The sequence below is a fragment of the Loa loa genome (genome assembly GCF_000183805.2).
Source record: "Loa loa unplaced genomic scaffold supercont3.24, whole genome shotgun sequence".
Classification (NCBI taxonomy): Eukaryota; Metazoa; Nematoda; class Chromadorea; order Rhabditida; family Onchocercidae; genus Loa; species Loa loa.
The window spans coordinates 76,328-102,088 of NW_018108204.1; the positions used below are offsets into that span (position 1 = coordinate 76,328).

The 25,761-nt window shown below is 32.8% G+C and overlaps 6 protein-coding genes across 6 annotated transcripts; 4 read left to right on the forward strand and 2 right to left on the reverse strand.

Moving 5' to 3' along the window:
- Positions 1–3,708: 3,708 nt before the first annotated feature.
- On the forward strand, positions 3,709–5,733 carry LOAG_01553 (hypothetical protein; the record flags this gene model as incomplete). The annotated part of the gene is made up of 4 exons (XM_003137092.1): positions 3,709–3,854; positions 4,404–4,496; positions 4,693–4,782; positions 5,676–5,733. The coding sequence occupies 4 exons, from the start codon at positions 3,709–3,711 to the stop codon at positions 5,731–5,733; spliced, it is 387 nt and encodes a 128-aa protein (XP_003137140.1).
- Positions 5,734–8,158: 2,425 nt separating this feature from the next.
- LOAG_01554 (hypothetical protein) lies at positions 8,159–9,735 on the forward strand (the record flags this gene model as incomplete). Its single annotated transcript, XM_003137093.1, has 4 exons — positions 8,159–8,313; positions 9,088–9,228; positions 9,337–9,497; positions 9,611–9,735. 4 exons carry the CDS (start codon positions 8,159–8,161, stop codon positions 9,733–9,735), a joined length of 582 nt encoding a protein of 193 aa, XP_003137141.1.
- Positions 9,736–11,177: 1,442 nt separating this feature from the next.
- On the reverse strand, positions 11,178–12,819 carry LOAG_01555 (hypothetical protein; the record flags this gene model as incomplete). The annotated part of the gene is made up of 6 exons (XM_003137094.1): positions 11,178–11,278; positions 11,501–11,599; positions 11,682–11,882; positions 11,957–12,269; positions 12,390–12,491; positions 12,640–12,819. The coding sequence occupies 6 exons, from the start codon at positions 12,817–12,819 to the stop codon at positions 11,178–11,180; spliced, it is 996 nt and encodes a 331-aa protein (XP_003137142.1).
- Positions 12,820–13,498: 679 nt separating this feature from the next.
- LOAG_01556 (hypothetical protein) lies at positions 13,499–14,530 on the forward strand (the record flags this gene model as incomplete). Its single annotated transcript, XM_003137095.1, has 3 exons — positions 13,499–13,591; positions 14,246–14,372; positions 14,418–14,530. The coding sequence occupies 3 exons, from the start codon at positions 13,499–13,501 to the stop codon at positions 14,528–14,530; spliced, it is 333 nt and encodes a 110-aa protein (XP_003137143.1).
- Positions 14,531–17,701: 3,171 nt separating this feature from the next.
- Positions 17,702–20,382, reverse strand: LOAG_01557 (hypothetical protein; the record flags this gene model as incomplete). The annotated part of the gene is made up of 6 exons (XM_003137096.1): positions 17,702–18,030; positions 18,202–18,327; positions 18,435–18,608; positions 18,765–19,004; positions 19,233–19,374; positions 20,137–20,382. The coding sequence occupies 6 exons, from the start codon at positions 20,380–20,382 to the stop codon at positions 17,702–17,704; spliced, it is 1,257 nt and encodes a 418-aa protein (XP_003137144.1).
- A 3,443-nt stretch (positions 20,383–23,825) lies between these two features.
- On the forward strand, positions 23,826–24,714 carry LOAG_01558 (hypothetical protein; the record flags this gene model as incomplete). Its single annotated transcript, XM_003137097.1, has 3 exons — positions 23,826–24,045; positions 24,220–24,356; positions 24,634–24,714. 3 exons carry the CDS (start codon positions 23,826–23,828, stop codon positions 24,712–24,714), a joined length of 438 nt encoding a protein of 145 aa, XP_003137145.1.
- Between the last annotated feature and the right edge of the window lie 1,047 nt (positions 24,715–25,761).

Genomic DNA, 25,761 nt, shown 5'->3' on the forward strand with positions numbered 1-25,761 from the left:
AGAAGAAAAATTGAAAAAAGTGGAAAACCTGTAGCATTTCCTGAAAACAAAGAAGAACCAAATTTCTAATCCCAGAATAGCATTGTCTAGCTTAAAAATTAAGAACTTAAGATTATCCATATGTAGTTATGGTTTGTGATTAACTTTTACATGGTGAATACACTTAAAAAAGAAGAGAGAGAGGAAAAAACTTTTCAGGAAAACCTTTCTTGCCGGTAGAGTTAATGTCTGAAAATTTCAAATCTTTTAATCATTAAACGTTTGGAATAGAACCGGAAAAATAGATAATATAAAACTGAATGGAAAGTATTAAGCGAACTTGCTTGAAAATATTGAACCTTTTAGGGAGATTTTCCCATTGCTAATATTACGAAACGAAATTTTCTCAGAAATAATTTGAATGGCTGAAGCAAAGTCGGCTTTGGGTTGTTCCAGAAAGAGAACGATAATCGATAAAATGTAAACTTCCTTAAATCGTTATAGAAATATTTTCGCATAGACTGATTACATTGCTAAGTAATGAAATATGAGAATATGTCCAATAAAATGGCGACGAATGTGTAGGCGTTAAAAAGTGCTGTCCCACAAAATCTTTTTCCAACAATTAATCAGAAGTTAATCTTTGATCGAATATCGGGCAAATTTTATTTTCTCCTTGTGATTAATTTCTTCGTTTATTTTGAAATAAAAGTGAATTCCACCACAAAAAAGAATGGAATAACGTGAAGTGATACTTTGCATGTTGCTTTATTATATCACTGCGAACAGTCTGGTTTACAGTGATATGATAAATCAATTAACAAGTAAACAATGTTACAATTTGCAAATTGCAAAATGCAATTTGCAAGCAAGCAATGCTACAATTTGCAAATTGCTTTCGCTTTCACTTATACGTAAACTTGCATTAGTTGGAGCAAATGCAACTGTTATCAGTTGTTGGATGCATCGTTTGATTTCAAAGTTAAGCAAAACAAATAGCAAAGTTGATGAATGCCAATGTCGAAAAGTAAGAAATGCGTGGGAATGAACAATAAATATTTAGAAATTAGCAATAAACGCAATAATTCAAAGCATTTAAATTGGAAATTTCTAAAAAAAGGTACTGTATATTTGTATTTTTCGAAGTGATCATCTCCATTTCACACTTTTATCAGCTGTTTTCTCTAATATACATTGCTTTCAGAGCTATTAGCAAACACTGATATAATAAAAGAATTTTGCTCTGTTATTTAAAGCTTAAGGCGGATAATATTTGACCATAGAACTGATTAAACAGTGATTAGAAATTTTTTTAAAAAAAAAATCATTTGAAAGATTTTTGGCAAATATGATTTACCATTTGTCTAATTTATCTTTTTTTGCAAAAAAGAAGAGGGATCCTCGATCTCTCGAGGAAACTTTATTTTGCAGTCAATTATCTCTCAATTGCCTCCTTTATATATCCCTTTTTTACTTGTTCTGGCTTTACTGATATAAACTTCTGATAAGAGGAGGAAATGGCTCTTCTCCATTCATATTCTTTCTAGCAAAAACAATATTTGCCTTCTCCAAGTGACTGTTTAAACCTTTCAACGAAATCATTCGTTCACGAATAAAAATAGTGACATGGTTGACGATGGCAAATTTTGAAGTTATTTGTTGAAATATTTTTTAAAAAAGTTTTGCAAAAGTATGTTTTGAAAATAGATGGTAATTAGATTTGCTCAAATATTTATGGCAGAAATTGAAGTTATTCACATGAGAATCGACCTAATTCAGCAGGAATTTGGAACTTACTGCAAGACTTAATTTGCAATTTTCTGGAATTGAATTTTTTTCTCTCAAGCAATTGGTTTCCAAAAATGCGTTTCCTGGTTTCCTTTTTGGTTTCCAAACTGAAAAATAGAATGACGATAACTGAACACTAACTTTCAATTTCTAATTAAAGACGAATTCAAAAATAGCAATTCAAATTATAGAGAGGAAAGCTTAAGACACTGATATAAGGCTCTCATCATTATTTATAAGTGCTAAGATTAGTAATATTTAATATTTTAAGTTAGTCATATACTTTTTGGAAGGAAAGAATGTAATTTAAATAGAAATTTATTTTAGCCGAGTGGAAATTTATGTTTAGCTAAAATATCAAAAGTATAAGCGAACATCTGATAAAGGGATGAAAATCTATTAGAATGATAAGAGATACATTGGATAAAACATTCATAATCGTTTAAACTAGAGATGGAATGATATGGCCTAGTCTGGCTTCTTTTTTAAAGGAGATTATTGTGTCCAATAATATGTCACTACCAATGCTAATTATAATGATTTATTTAAAAAACAAACATCTTTTATCCATTTTCTCTTCTTTTTGAATTATTCCTTTAGCCATTTTAATTCTAGATAAAGGAAATATTAATTGTTTTCTTAACTTTGTCCTGTTGAAAATAGAAATGAAAAAACATCATCCCATATGAAGTGCATTTTGCTGCAAAACTTACAGCTCACAATCGATTTGCTGGAAACGGTTCTTTGATTCTTCAACACAAAGTTTGAACATATAGAAATATAAATTTCAAGCCTATTCATTAAACTAGGCCTAATTAACTTAAACAAGATTTGAATTCATCTTAACATAAATTTAAACCGGCATGATTGGAGGAATAAGAAATAAAAACATTTGAAAGTGTGACACTGAGAAAATTTCTTTGCGTAGAAATTAATGCTGAACATTGTATGTCTTAAAATATTTTTCAAAAGTTTGTTTTTAATTTTTCCTGAAAATTTTTATATCTCCAATGCAAGAAAAAAATAAGAAATAAGAAACAAAATCATTAAGAAAAGGGTTTTAATGCTTGACAATCTAAATGATCCTAAAAATTTTCATTCAATAGATGGAAGGAAAAGTCTTACTAATGTTGACTTGTGAATATGAGAGTACTCGTTCTAAATGGATAAATCGATTGTAATACAAATAGAATTTAAATTATTGGAAAGAGATTATCAAGACAACTAATCGTTATAGGATTAGAATTTTGATAATTAATCAATTTGTTGAAGGGATCTTTTGAAGAGCTATCGATTTTATAAAAATAAAGATAAAAGAAACTTGAAGGACTACTGAATTCAACAGAAAAATAAAAGTTTGAACTGGAAGAGAATGATTAACAATAAGAGATTGATCAGTGTTTATAACAGTGATCCTTTTGATTAAGACCGACAAACTGATAAATCCCATTTTAAGTTTTACTTTATAAACAAAGACAATTTGTATTATTAGCATCCGATTACCTGCCAAAACCCCAACTAAAAATACTACATTCTTTTTACAAAGAGTGCCCTATTATTATTCATCAATGATATTAACCTTAACTAACTTTGTTAAGGAATAGAAGGAGAGTGAAGAACAGTAGAAATGACCAGTCATTAGCAAAATGTCTTCGTTTTAAATTTCATTAAATAATTGAATCTGTTACAGTTCCAATGTTTCCGTAAGTTGTTTTTGCTCAAAAAGATTAATGTTGTTAGATGCGCATTTGGAATCTTAATAATGTCCGTAGCAATTAATTAAGAACATTTAGAGTAAGTGACTCAGCAGCACAATACCGCCTCCACGAACATTTCTAAGCTAACAGCCTCATTAAACATCATTCATTCATTCATTTGTTAGAAAATCAAGAGAAGAATAATTGTGAAGAGGATGTCAGATGTTGTCGGCTCTTTTGATGAATGCGGAAAAGTAATGCGGTACCTATCGGAATATCAGTGGAGAAGGCATCAATCGATGATCATCGGCAAAGCAAAAATTCGTTATTTCAAACCAAAGTTTTTAAACTCCTATTCACATCTCCCCCGTTCAAATGTTATTTGCGCATGTATGTGTGTGTGTGTGTGTGTGTGTGTGTGTGTCTGTGTGTGTGTGTCTGTGTATTTACATGCATGTGCACTTGAGTTAAAGTAAAACCTGGGGATACTGGTCTCCAGAATATCGCGATTCGGTAAATTAACAAATTAAGATAAAAGGCATTTTTTTTCGGCCAAGTAAAAGATTTTATAAGTTTATTGATAACACGTAAAAGTACTGAGCCAAGGTACTTCTACAGCTTTCTCTTGCAGAAATAAAAAGAGCCTAATAAATTTCAAAGATTTGAAGGTCTAAAAGATTGTTGAGAAACTGGATCCATCCAGTCATCTTTCAGGATGATAAATGATATCCATGTGCTATCAAGCAGGAAGGATAGATGAGAGAGAGAGATTGATAGAGAGTGAGAGGTAGATAGATAGACAGAGAGAGAGAGGGGGAGAGATAGAGAGAGGGATAGACTTGCCCTCACTACTGAACGTCCGGTATGCCTTGTAGGAGGTGACGTTTATTCATTATGATTTTTTTTCCTTCATTTTCCTCTTTTTGGCTCGTTTATTAGAATGAGCCAGAAATTACATTTCGTCTCAATAAGTCAAATTACATTTCTATTTGTTGATCCTTGGGTACCGGGCATTTTTGAGCCGTTCAAAAGGTAGTCTTCTATCTGGACGGAGTCATCGATAGCAAGTGCCTTGAAGCTTTGGGCAATTCAAACAATGATTATCGGCCAAGAAATATTGTCCTCTGAAGGACGCAACACTCAAAATAATTTGACAACTTTATTCTCACTATATCCATCATTAAATACAAAAAATGCTGATATGAATGCATTGAATTCATTTTTATAGAAAAGTGACAGTGAAAGCGAATTTATGTCGTAACATAGACTCGAAAGTAGGCCTGAAAAGACTCGAAATTAGGCCTACAAAAAATCGAAAGTAAGCCTAGGAGAATTTTCCGCACAACCCATGCTATTTAATGCTATAACCTCTTCTTTCTGGCTTAGAGGTCAGCTTCAAACAATGACAAGGACAAATTATTGATCATTGGTCATAAGGAGTAATTATGAATCATTGCATTTGATGAGATATTTCATTGATTTTGCAACTAATCAGAACTAATTACACCTATCCAGTCCACTACCTTAAATTTCTTTCCAACCTCAAACCATTTCTTTTAATTATTTTTTGTCAAATCCAAATCGTTGCATGAATAAAACGTTCTAATACAATCACTTTAATAAATGAATAAAGGTGATGGCAAACAGTAAATGAGCCCATCCATTTCAATTCCGCCATGGTATATAGAATAATATACCGTGGAAAAGAATCAATTGGAATAGACTGAAACCGGAAATATAGGAATCCGATCGGTTTGATTCATTGTATTTTCATGTATAACGTATGAAAATTCATTCAACGATTTATTTTAAGCACTAATTAATAACGTGTAAAAAAGCGATGTAATTTTAATTAAAATAAATTGATTGATAATTTTAATCAAAATAAATTAATTGATAGTTGAGACCATTAAAAGTTTTGTTTATTTTTATCACTTTTAAATAATTAGCATAAAATATGCCAAAGTTCTCCACGGGCTTTTCTCGTTCTGTTATCTTTTCCAGATAGATTTCAATTTACCAATCAATAGAAGTAAAACACAAAATACGCAGACTTTTTCTTTTTTTTTTGAATTTCCATAAAAATTTATATCCGAAATAAAAATTGAATTGAAAAGTGGTAGAAAGTGAATGGAAACTGCAAAAAAAGAATGCATAATTTATTGTTAGAAATAGCGAAATGATAAAAATGAAGAAGTTTGTGTATTTTAGGGTAATAAACAAACTATTCCAGTACAGTTACTGGATGGATGCAGCTATACAAAAGTAAGATTTATTTCGTAATGTTTTCAGTAGTTCCAGATGTCTATTTTGATAAATAAGGAATCAAGCTCGTATAAAATTGTTTCTGTTAAAAGGTTTCAAAAATATAAAAGCTACCGGTTAAAATCATCAAAATATTTAAGCGAAAGGTCTACAAACTTCGAACAATTTTTATCAGATCTGCAGGACGTGTATGATAAGTCCTATACAGATGTGAGCAATAAAAATATATGCGAGTCTGTAATGCGTTTAAAAACAGTGATATATAAGATATGAACTCCCGCGATATACCGAGCTGGATTACATAGAACTCCCGCGATATACCGAACTGGATTACATAATAAAGCCTAGCTACATTCGTATTTGAAAAATGATTTTCGTTTGTGAGTTTTTACAGGAATTGAATAAATTTGTAAGTGGAAATTTTTTTTTTCTTTTTTGGAAAAGAAAATAAATGCGATTAGATTTTAGTGAAAGGATTATCTATGGATCGAAGATAAGATAAGCAAATGAAGAAGAATAAACGAAAGTTGTTTTTACAATGAAAGTTGCCCACAATTTGTAATAGAAGAGGAGGAAGATTTTATGGTTAGAAAGGCGAAAAGCTGCATCTTAAAGCAAACAAAAGCTTGAGATGTGTCTAATTCTAAATCTGAATTTGATATGAGTGGAAAGGATTGTGAAGAGGGGTGAAGAAGCAGCTGCTCTGTTTCTCCGGTGCGAATATATTTCAGGCGTTCTGAAGTTGTTAAAAAAATTTTGTAATTTAAGATCACAAGATCCAGATTCTAAAGAGGTAATTAGCTTATCCTTCACTATAAATTTGAATTATTAGATTTTAAATTTAAACCAAATTAAATCGTTTTAGCAAAAGTGTAACTTAAGCTGTGTCAGACTTTTTTCTTTTAATTTAAAGTTAAAATTAGTTAATAAACTGAGAGGCTAGGATTAATTGTTATCAAATGGTTTTAATATGCAAAAGTAAATGGGGTCTAATTCAAAAGGACCTGTGCGAGTATTTGTACGATCGTACGAATATACGAACATTAAATCGTACTGATAGTTTACTAAATTAGGGATGAAACTATCAGTGATCATGCAGGGAATAGAAACGATAACTAGAAAGTTTGAACTTTTTAATTAAGGAAGGAAGAAGTCAGATGGGATTCATTTTTCCTCACTCACATTATCGTCATTTCATGCTTCATTATTCACTAACTCTTCGTTATGCCAAATTTCGAAACGAAATCTGTGATTTTCTTTAAATTTCAAATAAACGAAACTTTTTAAAAAACATATTGTTGCATCAAACAAAGTTATCCTTTCTATAAAACTAATTTTCTCATTTCTTCATCTCTTCATATTCCTTGAAAAATTTCTCACAGTACCAATAAGGATAGATTAAATGAAATGAGCAATTTTATGAAAATCTGGACAAGATTAATTAAGTGGGAAAGTACTCCAACAAAATTATAATTTGGAATTGAATTTTATCAGACCAGAAATAAACACGAAATAATCAGTTCTGAATAATATTACTTTGCCAAGGTAAAATCGTTGCAGTTTATGCCGAGTATTGAATCTTGTTGAAAGATTAATTTATACCAGAACATAATGTCCCCTTCACTGTCTCACAAAATTTTTTTAACAAAAAATTTCAAACTCAATTCAATAATGGATGCACCAGTCATGGGTTCGAATTTTTCTTCTCCGGTTTAAAAGTATTTTAGTATAGATTATTTTGACCTATCATTGTGCCGATGTTCAATGCAACGCTTTAAAATTGAGGACGTCCTTGAAAGTTTTCTATGTGATACAAGAACTGCTCAGCATTCAATTGCCATTTTCCTTTTCTTACCTTTCTAACGCAAAACTGCATTAAAATTTTAAATTTCTAGTTTCCCAAGAATTCAAAATAAAATAAGAGATGATAGTTGAGATACAAAATATTTTAATTTTTCCAAATTATTTTGATGAGATCAGTTATAAATCTTTCTATTTAAGCCATCAACTGTATTTTTCTCTAAAAATTTTTTCATTAATATACTCGAAATCTAAGAATACATCGCATTTTTTGATAGAACTAAGTGTTAAATGGTTTTCAAAACATTTCAACGACGATAAAATGAAATTTGGAAAGTTTTTCTTATAAAGAAATCATTATATCTCATACCAAACTATTTCTGTGATAACTAGAAGTGATATTTATGATTAGGATCAGTAGTGAATATGTATTTGGAAGACACTGAATGCTTGTTTGAGAAATATTTCTTCTAATTCGAAGGAGCGGAAATCAGCAGTAAATTAAAAATGACTTCTCTAAAAAAAACTATTCTTCTGTGAGCCATATCCTCATGAAAGTGGGAAAATTTTTGTCAAAAATACCTTTGATTACGTAAATATTTTGAAACATTTCAGAATACTGACAAATAATGGCATATTTCTTAACGCCTGAAGAAGTATCACCGATTGAAGCAATCATCCGGAATCGTATTAATTTTTGCTTCCGATTCTTAGTTGCTTTATTTTTCAATTACCAGACATTCGACTTCATGTTCAGTCCAGTTTGGATCCATGGATACATTTGGTATATTTCATTAATGAACTTTCAAAATTTTAGTTTTCTTTAGTCGCTTCTCACTTTTGCTTTATTCTAAGTTCATAATAATTTCGTGCATTTCATAAAATTCTGCATTTGCTTTACAAAATACATTTTTAAAATTCAACTAAATCCAAAGCAAAAATTAGATTTCCAAAATTTGGCACATATGTTTGCTTACAACAACAAAATTTTTGAGACATATTAAAGAACATAAAAAGATTTGAGATGCGAAAGTTTTGGCTGAGTTTATCATTTAATACATTGAAAGTTTTAAATTAAATTTCCATGTTTTTAATTCTTCAACATATGAGTTGAAGAATTAAAAACATGAAGATTTAATTTAAAATTAAAATTTAATTTAAAATTTAATTTTAAAATTTAATTTAAAATTAGATTTTTTTGATTCTTCAACTCATGTAGAATAAATATGGTTTTTTCCACTGTTCAAGGTAGTTGTTTGAGTAATATCGATGAAATGCTTTCAAGTTTTCAATGAAAATTAGAATTCCTAAAACGGTGAATTAACTGTACCTGTCGGAATAATATTGACATATATTTTAGAATTTAAACATTTAATGGGAAAATCTTGAACTTATTTTAAACCATTTAAATTATGGGACAAATTGCCAAAGCCGATCAAAGCAGCCATTCTGAAATGGTTTTTTTTTTTGATTTTGTAAAATTTGGGATAAGATGAAGCCCATTTCTAGTAACTCAGTCAATTTATTGGTTATAATTGTGAAGGGAAAAGAATTTCAGGTCATTGAATCAAAAAGTTGATCTTGAACTGAGCACCAAATCAGCTGGTGACATCTTTCAACACCAATTATCAATTTGCGGCTATTCCGAGCGTATCATTTACTCCACTCTCCTTGTTTTCATTATATGGATCTTCTTACTGTAAGCTTATCAAAAAAAAAAAGAAGTGTGTTAAATGTCATATACATAAAGAGAAAGACGGAATCAATTTTGCGTGAGTATAGAAAAAATTCTTAAAATTCATTTTAGAATTTCTGGTTTTCGAAATAATCGAACAGTCTGGCGACTTCTGCGCCTTTCAATAATGATCGGAGTACTCACTGCTATTTTGCGTTGCTTACAAATGAAACAACGCCTCTACTCGGCTATACATGAGGGATTTTACGCATATTTCCTTATATTCTCTACAGGTTACAGAGTTCAAATTAAAACGAAATCTTACAAACTGAGATTAAAATTCTCTCAAATGGAATTACCCGAAGGAATGTTTGCAATAAATAATCAAATGTAAACTTTTTTATAGGATTGATACTAACATTACAAGTGAACGAAAGGATAACTGTTTCAAGTATGGAATTGAAATCGGATGAAGTGCCTTTGATCATAAAACCTAATGTGGCGATGTTTACGCCAAAAAAATTATTATGATGAAGAGGGAAATGATTCGAATTTATTTCGAATTAACTATGCTAAATATGTCAAATATCATTTTATCAGTGTCTAATTCATGGGAAGTTCTTTCAGGTATTACTTCTTAATCGTCATTAGCGTTTGATAAGGCAAAATTGGCACCTTCTATTTTCATTTCAATATAAATTTCAAAGATGTGCAAATACCAGAAATTCAGTTTATATATTCTTTCTGAAAAGTAAAGCAAAAGCGCATGTTGCAATCATTATTTCCGCTTTTTATTCACAAATTTCAACCGTTAAATTCCAAGCAATGGGATTTTAAATTTGCACACTCTTTCGGAACACTGCAGAACAGTATATTTAACAGTGTTAATGTCGAGAGAAGAAGCTGCTGTGTGACCACGTATGCATGTCCACTTACAGTACTGCAATCAAATTACACTTCCTACAAGCGTACACTCTTTATGACAAAAGTACATCTTTCAGAATGTAGTGAAGAGGACAAGCATGATATTAGTAGTACCTATACATAATGAAACATTCACAACCACACAGATTGGCTTCACTTTCAATCATGCAGTGTACGATTTGATCACTGTTAATAATGTTCATACTGATCATTCATCCAATTAAAATAATTAATTAAAAATCAACTTCCTTTTTAAAAATCATAGTGAGCCGTTGAAAAATATATAAAATTTGAAAAATTTGTGGAACATTTTCGAAACCGTACAATTTATATTCATCCTTAATCGCACATTACTGTCAAACTTCTACCAGTGTGTTGCTAAGTGACCTGTTGCAATCACTCATAGAGGACTGGTTAGGCCTATTTCATTGAATGAAAATACGGTAAACAAACATAGTTTAATATGTCACATTCAAATCAATGCTAAAGTTGAAAATCGATGAAAAACAAAAAACAAAAAATTGATATCATTTGTGTGACGATTGTCTGTTGAGAAGTATACGAATAGTGTGGATTTTAATCATTATTGAATTCATACTGAATTAATTATTTTTTCAAACGTTGCTTCAAATCTCGTTGAAATTTTAGACGCATTCTCATAGAATTTAAAATAGTTAAAATTAATTGTCAGAAAAGAACGAAAAACTGAATTTTAAAAAAGAAAATAAAATAATCCAGTGACAAACGTCAACTTATCTATCCTTTTTTTTCACATCATTTGAAGGTCACACTACAATTTCGATGATGAAATGTCTCTCCTTTTTACTTTCTGATGGCTATTAAATGACCTATTATTTTATTATGCCTTGTCCACTTTTTCGTTTGGTTATTGTTGACCTCAAGGAAGAGAAATAAATTACGATAATGAAGTTCCAACAGCTAACAATAAATAAAAACTACTCAGAGAATACTGGATGCTACTAACCACCGTTTTCTACCCTTTACCTAAGTATCTCTCGGTTCCTATGCTTTTAGTCTTCGTTGTCTGATTAGTTTACTTGTACACGTTCCGCTATCCGAGGTTGAGAAGCAGATGGATTCACGAGGATAATCGAGTCAACATTCTGACAAACGCAGATTCCCGGTTCTCCTGAAATCAGATTAGAGGATATGAAGAAAAAGATCGAGGAAACAAGAATCGATTAGGATGTGAACTAACATATCGTGATCGACAGGTTAGAAATCTATAAAACAAGATAGTAATTCTAATTAGATGATTATTGCTTGAGTAATAATGAAGCATTTAAATTTATGCTATAGTTCCTTACAATCCATTTAAAATTTGATTTTCTTTCAATTTAAACAAGTTTACCTGGAGGTCCTTGTTCACCTGATGGACCTTCTGGACCAGGGTATCCGGGTTCACCTGGCTCACCTGGCAGACCTGGCCATCCGCGTTCTCCTTGTGGCCCTAAAATTAACATTTTTTAATTCGTTTTAGCTATAATTTAGATATTGGAAGAGCCTTTTATAAGGAAAAAATAAACTACTACCTGTCATCCCATTTCGACCAGGTAGTCCTGGCAGACCAGGAGGACCAATGGGTCCAATTGGTCCCGGATCCCCAGGTGGGCCTTCTCTAAGTTCAGCTTCTGGTGTTGGGCCTTTATCACCTGGCACACCAGGTCCTCCTTGAAAACCTGGCGGACCTTGCGGCCCTGGTTCACCCGGTTCACCGTCTTCGCCATCTTTACCTGAAAATATTTGAAAGTAGAGTTCACACATATTTTAGGAAAAACATAGTCGGTAAATCAGAATTATAGCTTACCCTTTGCTCCAGGTTCACCAACTGGACCCGGATCTCCAGGAAATCCAGGCCATCCCTTGATACCCGGAGGACCTTTTGGGCACGGACGACATGGCGGAGGCGGTCGATTTGTCTGTATTGGGCATGTTTGGTTTGGAGTTGCTCCAGGAATGCCAGGTTTACCTGCTGGTCCTGGAGATCCGGGCCTGCCAGGTGCGCCCCCTGCACCACGCGGTCCTGGCGGACCTGGAATACAGCAACCTGGACATTCTGTTTCGATCGGTGTGCCGGTTACTTCATCCAACATGGAATTTCTGTGGAATGGATTTAAGGTCTATAAAGAAAAAGAATAGTTCATATTATAATAATTGGCAAACATATAAACCCAAAAGGATTGTCAGTACAGGTACATTCGTTTAAGGACCATTGAATCCGGATGGATGGCAAAAATAACCTGAAAGTCATCGCTCTGATCATAAGTTTGACGCTTTGTCCTGTTTGAAGTAATATAAGATTTCCCTCGTTCTACTTGCAACAGCGCTTCTTCGTTTGAATGCTGCAATCCAGGATAAGTATTCATAGAAAACTTTTAAAATCAATTGCGAACAATCCATATAACTTTAGTTCTTAAAATTTATCGATCAAATTTACAATCAATTCATTTAGTTTTTTTTTTTTTTCGTGAAATTTAGAAAGCAGTTTACCTCACAGAATTGTATTCCATTATCGACATAATCAATCGTTGTTTGAACATTATTATACATAACAGGTAGAGCAATGCACAATATCAATAATGATACGAAACTACAGGCAATTTGTAGACCGGTAACGAAGTGATACATGCGCTGTCGCATAGTCAGTGCTGACTGGGAGGATTGTCCCATGCTGAAAAATCTTTCTTGTCATTTATGAAAAATGTTTAATATTTATTCAGAAGTAACCACCCTTCAACTGTTTTGCTAACCTTTGACCTTGCCTTTATGACTGAAGAACTAAATAATATTTTCTATCAAAATTAAGGCATTATTGTTTCTATATGATGAACAGAACTGTTCCATCAAACAATAAACCTTTCTGTACTTTCATCCTGCTTCATATCGCTTAAACAAATTCAACCAGTCGCTCCTTGTTTTATCTTTGCCTCACTTTGTTTTAATAAAGAATTGTAAACTGATTTTATGAAGGCGTGAACGATGGCCTAAAAAGTTGGACCAAGTTTTAGAAAATTAATCATATTAAAATGGAAAAAGTGACAGAAAACAAATATGGGAAATCAAAGAGTTTTTTAGAAAGTGAAATCAGTTCCAGTTTTGCTACATTTTCCACATCATGCCATAAATAGAAAGAATTTTCAGCCTTGCAATATACACTATCAACTGGCCCTAGTACTCTAAATTGTGTCATTTGTCATTAAATGATAGTGGACAAAACCAAAGAAGTATGATTGAATGTAGCTAAGAGAGTCAAATATTTAAAGCGACAGTATTTGGCTCAATTCATGTGAGCTAGCCTCGGAATCGCTAAATGCAAAAAAGAAGTGAATTGTGAAATTATCGTGAATTAATGGATGGACCTGTTCGAAAGATGCCAAGTCGTCGCGCACAGACTTCTCCGGATATTCCAATCAATTCAACCTGTTTTATTCCTGATTTCTTCGTGCCTTCTATGCTAAATTTGTTTTCTTAGCGCTGTGTAGTTCGTTTTCTGATTCTCTAAATTGTTTTTTTAATTAAAAATCTCCTTTTGCAAGAATAAAAAATAAAAAAGGCGGTAAAAGTAGTTTGGGGTTGAAAATATTAAAGCTAAGTTAAATTATTATGGATTATTATCTTTTGATGGTTGCTAAAGTTTTCTTTCATATTTGACTTGTTTTACACTGCTTTTCTTTGGACGGAATTTCCTCGTTTTTTTTTTTATGCCATAGCAAGTTAACTTTTTTATTGCTTATAGCATTGAACTTTGACCTATCGTGCTGCAAATCGTTGTAAACTTATGATTATGAAATCCTGCACCCAGCTTCTTTGGATAAAATTGATGTAATTTGAATCCAACTCAGAAATTAACTGGACAAATTCAATACACGGCAGCATGACCGTACAAGAAGTTTGGGTGATAAAGTGATAACAAGGAGATAGTCCAATTAGATGATTCATATTTCAACCTATTCAGCATATTTGATCATATGTTAGTACTTTTTAATTCATTTGAACAAAATCATTGATTTCAAGTACAATTTCGAGACAAGCTAATCTTGGACAGCAATGATGTACGATAGAAATTAATAATAATCACAGTGTAAGGTAATTTCAGAAATCGGATGAAAAGCATAAACTGAAGCAAAAGGCGAAAAATTACCTGCGCCGAAATGCAGTTCGATCTTTTGGCGGAATTAAGTGCAAATTTCACAATTGCGGTGAATGTGAACTACCAGAGGACGGTGTGAGGGTTTTAGTACTGCTGTGGTGATGGAATCCTTGAACAGTATCAGTTCCTGATTTATCGATATGTTCTGATGTTGCCACCGTTACCACTGCTGCTGTTGTTGGTGACAATGGTCGCCTTATACCGTCAACAGCTAGTGACACTCGGTGTTAACAGTACGACGACCTAGATTATCATTCCTGTGCTAGGTCAACCCAAATCAATTTCCTTTTGTCCTTATTAATTCTCTTTTATCACTTTTCTATGTGTACAGTTTGCAATTGTTAAATTAAGTTAAGCATAAGTTGCAAAATAAAAGTCTAGAATTTCAAAATAAAAAAAATGGAAAGGCTAACAAGGAGAATCGAAACAAGTCACTAAAACTGAAACATAAATGAGAAATTTGAACCAGAGGTTAACAACCAATCGATCGATTTATAGCGGAGAGATAAGCAAATAATTTGAACTGTTAAAAAAGATCCAACAAACTGTCATGCAACATGGCGAGATTGTTTCATTGAAAACAGTACATACAGTATCCGTATATCGGTATATGGTCCACCGTATCCGTATATGATCCACCAAACAAGGCTATCTGTCCCGTTCCTTATTTCTCTTTAAAAAATATCAGCATATGGCCCTTTAAAATTTATTCTCTTCTGATTAATTTCAAATCAAATAATTCATGAAAAGTCATCCTGCAATAGGACTTTATAAAGTGCATTGAATCATTAAAGTAGAGTTCATTCATCAGGGAAAGTTAAAAAAGTTCAATCTTCCAGTACACCATTAAAGCAGTAAGGAAAATGTTGCAGAAACTGGTATGCTTTGCATTTGTCACAAATTCAAGAAGTATGTCATATAAACTCTTACTTTATAAATTTAAATCTGTTTTGGATTGATAAGAAGCATCAATGGAAAACAGTTTATGCAAAATTCCATATAGAATTTTGAAATCTCCAGAAATTTGACTTGATAAACTTTCTATCAAATTCTGAAAGTTTGTAAATTAAAAATATCCGGAAAATTGGACACAAAACGTTAAAGTTTACAATACAAAACGATGTTTCGTTGAAATTTAAATTATGATGTCAGTTTTAATGCAACATGAATTATCTTTGCATCGTCTTGCTAAAAGAGATGTGTCCATAAAAAACCTGCTACAGATTAAGCATTTTATCAATGACAATCAAAATAAGTTCAACAGAATCTCACAATTGAAAATCAAATGAACTATGATTACTAAAAGTCCTGAAATTCGATCTCGAACTTTTAAGATTTCATGATAATTCGATATTGAAGATAATTGATGCATCGAAATAAAAATATTTTAATATTGGCTCAGATATTCGATATGAAATGTGATAAAGCAATTATCAGTATGAGAACAAATCCGATAGGATGATAGTGGAGATGATAACAAACATGAATTTCCTAACCTAATGGAAAAAAGAAATATTTTGCTGAAAAACTGAGTTCAATAAGTAATATTGTTAATATGTACAGTAAAATTTAATGTTTTCTGTAAAGATGCTTCTGTGTGATAAAATGTCATTTTAGACAATTCATAGAATTCTGAATAGAGAGTTTCTGGAGCATATCAAGCAGATAGATGTAATCAGTAAAGAACTGAACACGGTAATTATGCACAAAGGTTGATGTTAGGTATGCGACAGGCATGTGACACGTCCTTCATTCTTGCATATGTTTGATTTGAACAATCGAACGAGAAGGGAGATGCAGCTTGAGTTTCAAATTTCTTAGCCATTTCCATCATTGGTTTTATCTCCATACTTTTTCCCCTATCCATCAATTATGTGTGACGCATGCAATTATGTGTGACGCGTTAAGTCTTATCAACTTTACACAATAAAAGAAATCGCCTTTTGTTTCATAAAGACATTAAATTGAAATTAAAATTTTTCGATATTGAAAAAAAGAGAAAAATTTCCGATATTAAATTGAAGCCGGAAATATGGCTCATTTACAACTTTAATTCATCGAGTTGATTTTTCCCCTCTCTCTCTTTCTTTCGCTTTTTTTCTTTTTCAACCTTGCATTCCAAAAATTTGATACGAAAAAGGATTTTTGAGCAATTTGATGAAAAATTGTAAATTGAACGATTTTAGAAGAAAAAATATTGAATAATAAGATTAATGGGAATGAACGGGAGATTTAGTGCAGTCGACATGAAAGATTATTAGTGGGTTAAATTCTTAAAACTAATTTAAGAATTTTTCTCCTGAAGATAAAGTTATCAATTTTTACCAGTAAATTTGAGTGTTTTTTTTTTCGTTTGAAACCGTTAAGAATTTCAGTCAGGTGATTCTTGCCAGAAGTTCCCAAAAAATTCTTAGAAATAATCTTTCTCATCACTAATTTATGCTTCTTCTCTGATTTCTTCAAAGTTCTTTACCTTTGAATGCAGAGTACGAGGATTCAGGATGCTAGCTGTCAATTAATTAACAACTTTAGATATGGCTATACGATCTACAGATCTTTTTAATAACGATGATTCCCAGTTTAATGTCTGTATCAGTTGGGTTATCAATCAAGCCAATCGGATTGCAGTGACCCTAACTATTTGAAACTCTTTTCAAAGTTCACGTTTTCAAAATGCATTAAAATTTATTAAAGAACAACTCTGAACAGACATGAAAACTTCAAATGATAAATCACAGTTTTACAATGTTTCATGAGAGGAGGTATGGGAAAACACGTCATCTATGTTAGTGTTCATGAAAGTAACCCACAGAGTAACCTACATAGGGTGCAATCCGAAGGTTTTTAGACCTTCAAAGTATCGGTGGTATCACCGTTGGAAGACTTACAGTTCCGATAAAGTAACGGTATTGTAGAACGCAGCAAATGATGATAAACTGGAGAAGCACTGGAGAGCAAAGGTCACTAAAACAAAATGTATGTTATGAAAAAGTGACGAAATAAATTAATTGACGTTTTCGAATAATGTGTAAATGAGCAAAGATAATTAGTATTAACGCGGTTGAAATTGAGGACAGACAAGTAATTGAGCTATACATGGCTATATTTTAAATTAAAAAATATTGACGGAAAGAAGATAATAAACGATAAAAGAGCCAAGTAAATTTTGTTAGGTAAGTTAAGAAAAATTCCCAATTTTTAAAGCATAAATTAGCTTGGAAGTAATTAAGAAAGGTGTTAACCTGCAAGCCCTCGGGGTCTAATTAAAATACAATAAAGTTATTAGGTCTAATTAAGTGTAACAAGAGCATGAGCTACCCGTGCATACTGCGAGCCTAACGTATGCATGGCAGTGGTCCTCAATGAAGACAATATTTGCTGATAACATTGCTGATAACCATGCTACTGATAACCAAGTGCTTGAGGGATCGCACTGCTGTCTAGCTTGTGTCTATTTGAGTTTCGTTCTTGTGATGTATCATATAATGCACTGATTGTCGCCCCTTGTATTTTTCTTTCACTTTTTTTCTCTGTCTCCTTGGCAGGCATTGAAAGTAAGTCCGGTTCTTCCATTTCTTGATATCCCACAATCTCTTTCAGTTTTATATCTTGCGAAATATCTTCATCATTCACTTCCTGTTTGCCTTTTGTTTTTTCTGTATCCGGTTGTCGACGGGACATGTCGGTTATGACTACTTCCGTATCCTGACAGACACATGTCCCAGGAGTTCCTGAATTTAAAGACTACATGATGTTTTCTATAGGCATCGCTGATTTTGGTAATACCAGAAGTGCTTTCATAATATTTTGGAATTTTTCTTCCCCCTGATATTTCATTTTAGTTTAAAAGTTCCAGTACTTCGAGAAAAGCGGAATTCAATGACTTCCGATATAAAACAAACCTGATGGTCCTTGCTCTCCCTTTGGTCCTGGTGCACCAGGCGGTCCGATTGCACCGGGAGGTCCTGGTGGCCCTGGCCAGCCTTTTTCACCTGGTGATCCAGTATAGCCATCTTCACCATTTGGTCCTGCAAATCATTGTGTATTACACAACTTAAAATCATCATTTTGAAACAAGGAATAAATAATATCAGTTCAACCAGTGATGACAAATTTCTGATCGAAATAGACAAACCTGGATGTCCGGGTGGCCCCCATGGCCCTGGATCACCGGGATCACCTGGAGGACCAGGAATAACATGCGCATGCGGAGTAAAACCTTTGTCACCGGGTGGTCCGGCAGGACCTTCTGGGCCAACTGGACCTGGTGGTCCATCTTCACCAGGCTTACCACGCAGTCCATCAGCACCTCAAAAAGAAATTTCGAAAAACAATACTCACTCGCTATACTGATTAATTTATATGAATTTACATTAATTTATATTTATATTCTATATTAATTCGTACAATTATTTTGAAATAAAAAGAATGGAATACAACTCCAAATGCCGTATGATTAAATTACCGGGTTTCCCGGGTATGCCAGGATCTCCTGGATCACCCGGAAATCCAGGATGTCCAGGTATACCACGTGGACCTTGCGGACATGGTAGACACGGCGGTGGTTCGAATATTCTTTCTGGAATACAAGAGGCATTCGGTGTGGCACCAGGCCTGCCAGGTGCACCATCTGGACCAGGACTTCCAGGCAGTCCTGGAAGACCGGCATCACCTGGTGCTCCTCGTTCACCAGGTATGCAGCATGCTAAAAACGAAGAAATCTAAACTTTCTTTTTATAATACTTTTACCAATCACCCCAACTACCTTGCCATAGTACAATTTTTCATCAATAAACAATTCAAAAATTAAAAGGTATGAGGATTTAAAGGAACTTTGCTTGCTCCTATCAATTGCATACATTTGAAGTTGGAATGAAACAAACATTTTTTAAAAAGTTTTTAAAGAGATGAATAGAAGTGATAAGAGACGGACCAGGACATTCTTGGAAGGTCATGTGTTCGGTGAAAAGCGTTGTTGGGTTGAAGCCATTGTAGTGTGACACATCTCGCCTTGTTCGATTTGGATTCATTCTTTGCATTGTTGATAGTTCATCCTCCAGATCATGAGTCGCACTCTCCAAAAATTAACTGTTTTCTCAAATTTTGTTCGAATTTTCTTAATATTTAACTTAATATCCTTCTTAAATATAATTCCTACGTTGAGGTTGTGATATTTTACAGTCGCCAGAAATATTAGTAGACAAAAGTCGTCGAACGCCTTATTTCAATCTTGAAACTGTCCCGCCTTCATTTATTTTCTCTTTTCAGACTATTTGATCTAACATCCTTCTTCTTGTAAGTGAAGTTAAGAAGTTTGGTGACATATTTTATTGAACTTTCCCATTTGGTACATTTAGAGGTGAACGGAATACTTTTTCATGTTTAAACACTGAAACCGCAGGTGTCAAACAACTAATGATTTTATGGAAGGAAATGCTTGCAACTTTTATGCAAAGTTGACAAAAGTGTTGCGAAAAATCGATTTAATGCAAATATTAAATCAATGATGATTGTTGCAAATCCCATTCTCGATTATCTTTTGATTAAAAATTATTTCCTGCTGCTCATTAGCCGTAAAATCCATTTTCAGTTTTTATTGTTACCAGACTTCAACAATCCTGAGATACAAAGAGGAAGGTGTCAATTAATTATTTATTGGGATCAACTTCAGGAAAGAATTCAGGCGTTCGTTTCAGATAAGCACTTCATATTTTTTTAAAATTTAAAAAAATAAACAAAGAAATGCTTGATTTCAAAATTGTATCAATGTGGATTTCAATGCTTCGATGATTTCACAACCTTGCTTTTCCCTTAAACTGAAAAAAAAAAATGCATACTTCGCAGAAGGCGAAATCCTGCCTGGTGAATGTCCCCATATTGTCAACAAAATTATAGGCGGATGGTGCTACAAGACATAGTGTCAGCAAGCTGGAAATACTTAGAGTACTCGCGACGGATATAATACATTTGAAAGCACGTTCACGACGAACTTCTAACGGACCATTTTCCATCATATTGCATTTGGTGGCACTTGAAGTGCGAGATAGACGTTCCGCATAGATGATGCCACTTGTTGGTTTCATCTCCCTCCGTAGGGAGTTTGCAGTTGAACAGTCCTGATTCTAAAATTTAAATTCTAAACTATTTTCTCCCTACAGTAATTTCGAGAGCATATCAGCAACACTTTAAATCTAATTGAAGGCATTGTATTAACTGTCAATTCTGTCATTTAATAAAATCCAGTTCAAGAACTTGGAAATCACTTGGAAAATAATTTTTACATAAATTAAATGACAAACTATTAAGAGTTCGAATGTTGAAAATAGACAGCTAGTGATTAGAAAATTTTATCAATATATTGAATTGTTTCTTGTATTACTCACACATAAATATATATTCTTCTAAAAGGATATCACATAAAATAGTTTTGGAGGAAAAGAAATTGCAACAGGAAATTTTTTAAAAGGATGGAATCACCAGTTTTTTGATTTGGAAATTTGAATGTAAACTAATTTTAATAAGAAAATTTTATTTTACATCAATTTTGACTCTTGTTTTAGCAACAGTATTTGCAGAGGAACTGAGAGACTGAAAAAAAAGGAAAATCAGATTTATGAGGACATTGGAAAAGGTAATGCTGCAAGAGAAATTTACTTCAGCCAGATAAAGCATGAAATGCAAATTGCTCTTAGTATCGTATATGGCTGCAGTTATCTATTTCACTGTCTTGGCTTTCAACAAATGATGGTCACACTATGCTAACGATGGGTGCTAATCGGATAAGGCTTAGAATATCTTCTCCAATTCGGAATTTTTTCTTTTCTAGAATTGCAACACATATCAAAAAATAGATAAAAACTCCCATTCTTTGATAATCTAAGAAGATTGATTAATTTTGCTGATTGTAAATTCTTGAATGATTTCACAACTTCTTATCACCTTGTAATGCTACTAATGGATAGCTTACTGATAATTATCAGGAAGTTTGAAATTCAATCAATAATTTCGGTAGGCCTACAAAGTAACCAGTTAGGGTGGAGAAGAAAATTCTTTATCAGAAATTATATACATGCGAATTATGCAGGACATAATGGATAGACTCTCTTTATGGATAAACTCTTTGGACAGACTCTTTTTTCACGAAATCCGACTTAAATAGCTCTGATACGGAAATTATACAAAGGAAGCGTAGCAAGATATATTTCCGGAAGTTTTTGGCAAATGAAAACGATCCTGTTTATCTATGTGAAAAGAAGCAAAAATCCGTTTATGTTCTATTTGAATCTAATTAGTAAGTGACGGTAACATATAGGTAAGACGAACTAACCGTTGTTCAGAAGCTAAGACTATCCCTCTTTAGCTTGAACTTTAAGAGCTGCTAATTTATTAGGGTCAAATAAGCAATGAAAAGGCAAAAAATTAGATGTGACAGGTTTGAAATAGGAAACTGAAATTGCGGAATAAGGATTCCCAAAAGAAGGAGTAGGATGGTGAAGAACAGCCTAAAAGGAAGATAGATGGATGCAGGATGGATGAATGGATAAGGCGTTACGATTTCCCTTGCCCTCGCATCTTTCTTCCCCGTAGCAATTGCGCTGATGACCTATAAAGCGGCAGAAGTATGACAGTAATGTATCGTTATCCAATTCGGGTGTTATCTTATTCAAACTTATTGGTCAGTCCTCTTCCTAAACTAAATCAAAGGGCCGATGAACTGTATTTGCACAAGTAGCGACCCCTAAACAAAGTCATCTGTCCCATCACATGACAGCATCAAAAACTACTCCAATTTCATTTCCCTCCCCCTCCCTCCATTTGTTTTCAACCAATGATACATTTCGGAAAAAGTCGTTAGCTAAGCCATATCGATGTGATACATTTAAAGTAGTAAATGATTCATTAATCTATGCTAACTGAAGTATTCTTCAAGATATTTAATTTCGAATTGATCGATTAAAATTTCAAAAGAATTCAACTTAACATCCAGACATTTCTTGCAAAAAAATTTATGGAATTGAAATTAAAATGCAATTTTGCTCAACATTTCCTTTCTATCCTTCGACAAATGTGGTATTTTTAATTCTCAAAAAACATTAACAATTGGATAGACATGGCGGGATGAACTTTAATTTTAATTAATATAACGGAGCGATCAAAAGATACCTTCTCTCTTCCTTATGTGGGAATGTATAGATGAAGAAAGGTGATAATAATGTGGCAATGGTCAGTCCAGCTGACCTTTATTTTGAACTGAACTATGTGATCACCGATACTGATTGAGCCCATTGTACGATGACTTCTTCTTTCTCAGTTCATGCGACAATGCAGAAGAGCTCAGATGTACATATCATTAGAAGAGAAGATTGGTTCAGATAATAAGATTTCATTTTTAAGATTTCATTGTCTTACAATGAGAATAAAGTAATCTTGCTTATTACCTAATTAAAGTTACTGCTTCTTTTAAATAATTTTAATTAATTTGTAAAAGTGTTTTTGATGCGAAATTGAAATTATTTATGAATTGTAGTAATTAGGAGGATTTGGAACGTTGGAGAATTTCGATGTATTTAAAATGTGGCAGCTTCATAAAAACAGAAAGAAGTAAGTTGAATTATAAAAAGAACTTCACTAAATTCACAGAATACTTCTTTATCTCAAAATGATTGCTGATTACTGCATAGCTTCTTCATCATATTTTATTTAATGATTTAATACTGATTTAATAATTTTAGTAACAAGCTGATTTAATTAAATTTGACATAACAATTTTGTAAATTGAATGATCAACTTAAAATATGAAAAATTTTTCCCGAATTCGGTAAAAATCACCACTTCTTTTTAATTCGATTTTTAATAAAATTGCTTAAATGCTGAGCTGTTTCCTTTGTTGTTGATATGTGTAACGATGACGAGTTCCGCTGCACACAATACTTTTCATTTGATGACATTTTCGATTGTCTGTCAACCTGTTTTTAATAATGATATATTCAATGATTGTTGACTACTTTGCTGCTCTTTTAAAATATTTTAGCACCCATCTTACTTGTCATTATTCATGTGCTTACTTTTCCTTAGTAGCTTTTTTTATGCTGATGACATTTAAGGAATTAATTATTCAAATGTGAGTAATTTAATTGCATAAAATATAATATGCCGAATGGCTACTAACACGGATTATTCATCATAAAATTTCTCATAAAATATTCATCTTTTAGCAAAACCATTCTGTAGAAAATTCATTTGAGATACAACACCACTTAGATAAATATGCTGTAAAATGATTTTTTGCGTCATAATACGGTCCATAAAACAGTCCGGGATAAATTTACTCAATCATTTGCAGACTTCTCAATGCAAATGCAAGTATTTGTACCATGCTGTTTGAATTGTAAACCTATAATACTGGAATGACTTTTTAATTGAATAATTTTCGTGACTGTTTCTGCCATTATTTGTACTATTAGCTATTCGTTTGCACGTGCATACCTTATATATAATTGACTTTTATCTGATTCAGATTCTGGCAATGACATCATCATCTCTAGCAGTTCCCAGTGTGACAGGTCCTTTTTCGGTTGAAAATTTGCCCTATCATGTTGATATACTTTTGAGTGAAAAAATTTACAATCCTGGTGATATGATTCATGGTGAAGTGATCTTTAGACTTAGCAATAATCTATCTTATCATCTAATCAATGTGCAGCTTTTCGGTATCATTCGAGTTTTTTGGATTGATAAAAAGGCAGGTTTTTATATCAGTAATATTTAATTTGTCTCAAGTTTATACGATTGGAATGGTGTCTACTTCAGCGTGTTTTGTCGCTGTATTTATTTGCTAAGTTTCATCTCTCACTCTTTTGTTTATTCACTAATCTAATTAATTGCCGCTGTCATAATTTATTGATTTCCCGCTTTATTAGTTTTGAAATTGAATATGCAGATAGGGAATGGCTGTTTCTGTCTCATGGCACGAGAACAAAAAAGGGTTTTGTTAGACGAAACAATAGTGTTATGGTCCGAAGAAAAAACAAATCACAAAAAACCTATTCCATCATATGTTAGTTTCATTTAATCTAAAAGAAGTTTTTTTTTACTAAAATCTCAATTTCTTTAAATTTATGGAAATTTATATAAGAATGACGCATATAGTAATATAAAATCTGAATTGAAATGTAAGAAATGCTTGAATTGCATAGTGCTTGTCAATCGGACATCTGAATCATCAACATCATCATCAAGGCTAGGCTTCATGAACGAAGATTCGAGAAGGGCTCTAGCCACACTTGTTGCAAACGTTCTATGCATTCTTTCAATTTGTGTAGTGGATTTTTTAGGTGAAGCTCAGCGTATGCAGAACTGGACTACCTTTTATTCATAAGGATCATTTGCCAGGGCCTAGCGGGTTAGGACGGTGACAACGAAGTCCTTAGGATGTTTGTTTTGTTACAACATCTTTCTATTGGATGGATGACATTACATGGCTAAGTTAGCCCCATTTTCGCGCGTTCGCAGTTAAAGTTGTCCGTCTCCTAGGATAGTTACTGGGTATCTAGGAGCCCATCCTGTTCGTGGAACACTTTTTTTGACCTTCAGTTGAGATCTGTCTGGCGTGGGAGCCATACTGATAGAAATTGCTGGAATATTTGAACACTCTCTCAGTAAATGACCAAATATGCTAGTATCAATGTGTTATACTGGGCCTATTTCATATATTTTAGATTTCTTGCTTTGAAAGTTTACAACACATACTTTAAAATTCATGCACAAAAGCAGCATTTTGCGAGTTGCAGCCTAATGACATTTTACGACTGTCAACAGTAACTGCAATACGAACCAAAAGACATGAATGGAATGGAAATTTTTGTGAAATAGAAACTGGAAGCCATAAATTTAAATTCACATTCCAATTGCCAGAGGAAGGCTTGTATACATCATTCAATCTTGGAGATTCCGATGGATGTGTGCGTTATTGCGTGAATGTCACCACAATTATCAGAATCCAAATTTCTTATTTTCAGGTGCAATGCTTTTCTTACAGTTGACTAGTGTTGAAGAAGACATTAGTATTCCCAATCGTGTGCCCCATTAATCCGTCTGAATGTCCGTGTCCGGATGCACTCAAAAACGGTTGTATTAGACGGATGGAATTCAACAAGTGAATCGCTTTTTCTTGCTTCCTTTCATTTACAAAAACGATTAGTTAAAATTTTCACATGGACACATAAATTTTGTTTATAAGTTATACTTCTCGAATCCTTTCCGTCAATTTCAAACACTTTTGGGGGTTGTTACTTTGATGTTGAATTGTCAATCTCAAAACGTTGGTTAGTGCTTGGTGAGGCAATACCTGCTCAAGTATATATTGATAACAAGTATATATTGATATATATTGTATTTATTGATTTTTTGCATTTTCTTGAAATTCTGAATAACAGATTTCAGATTTGAATTTTTGACATTTT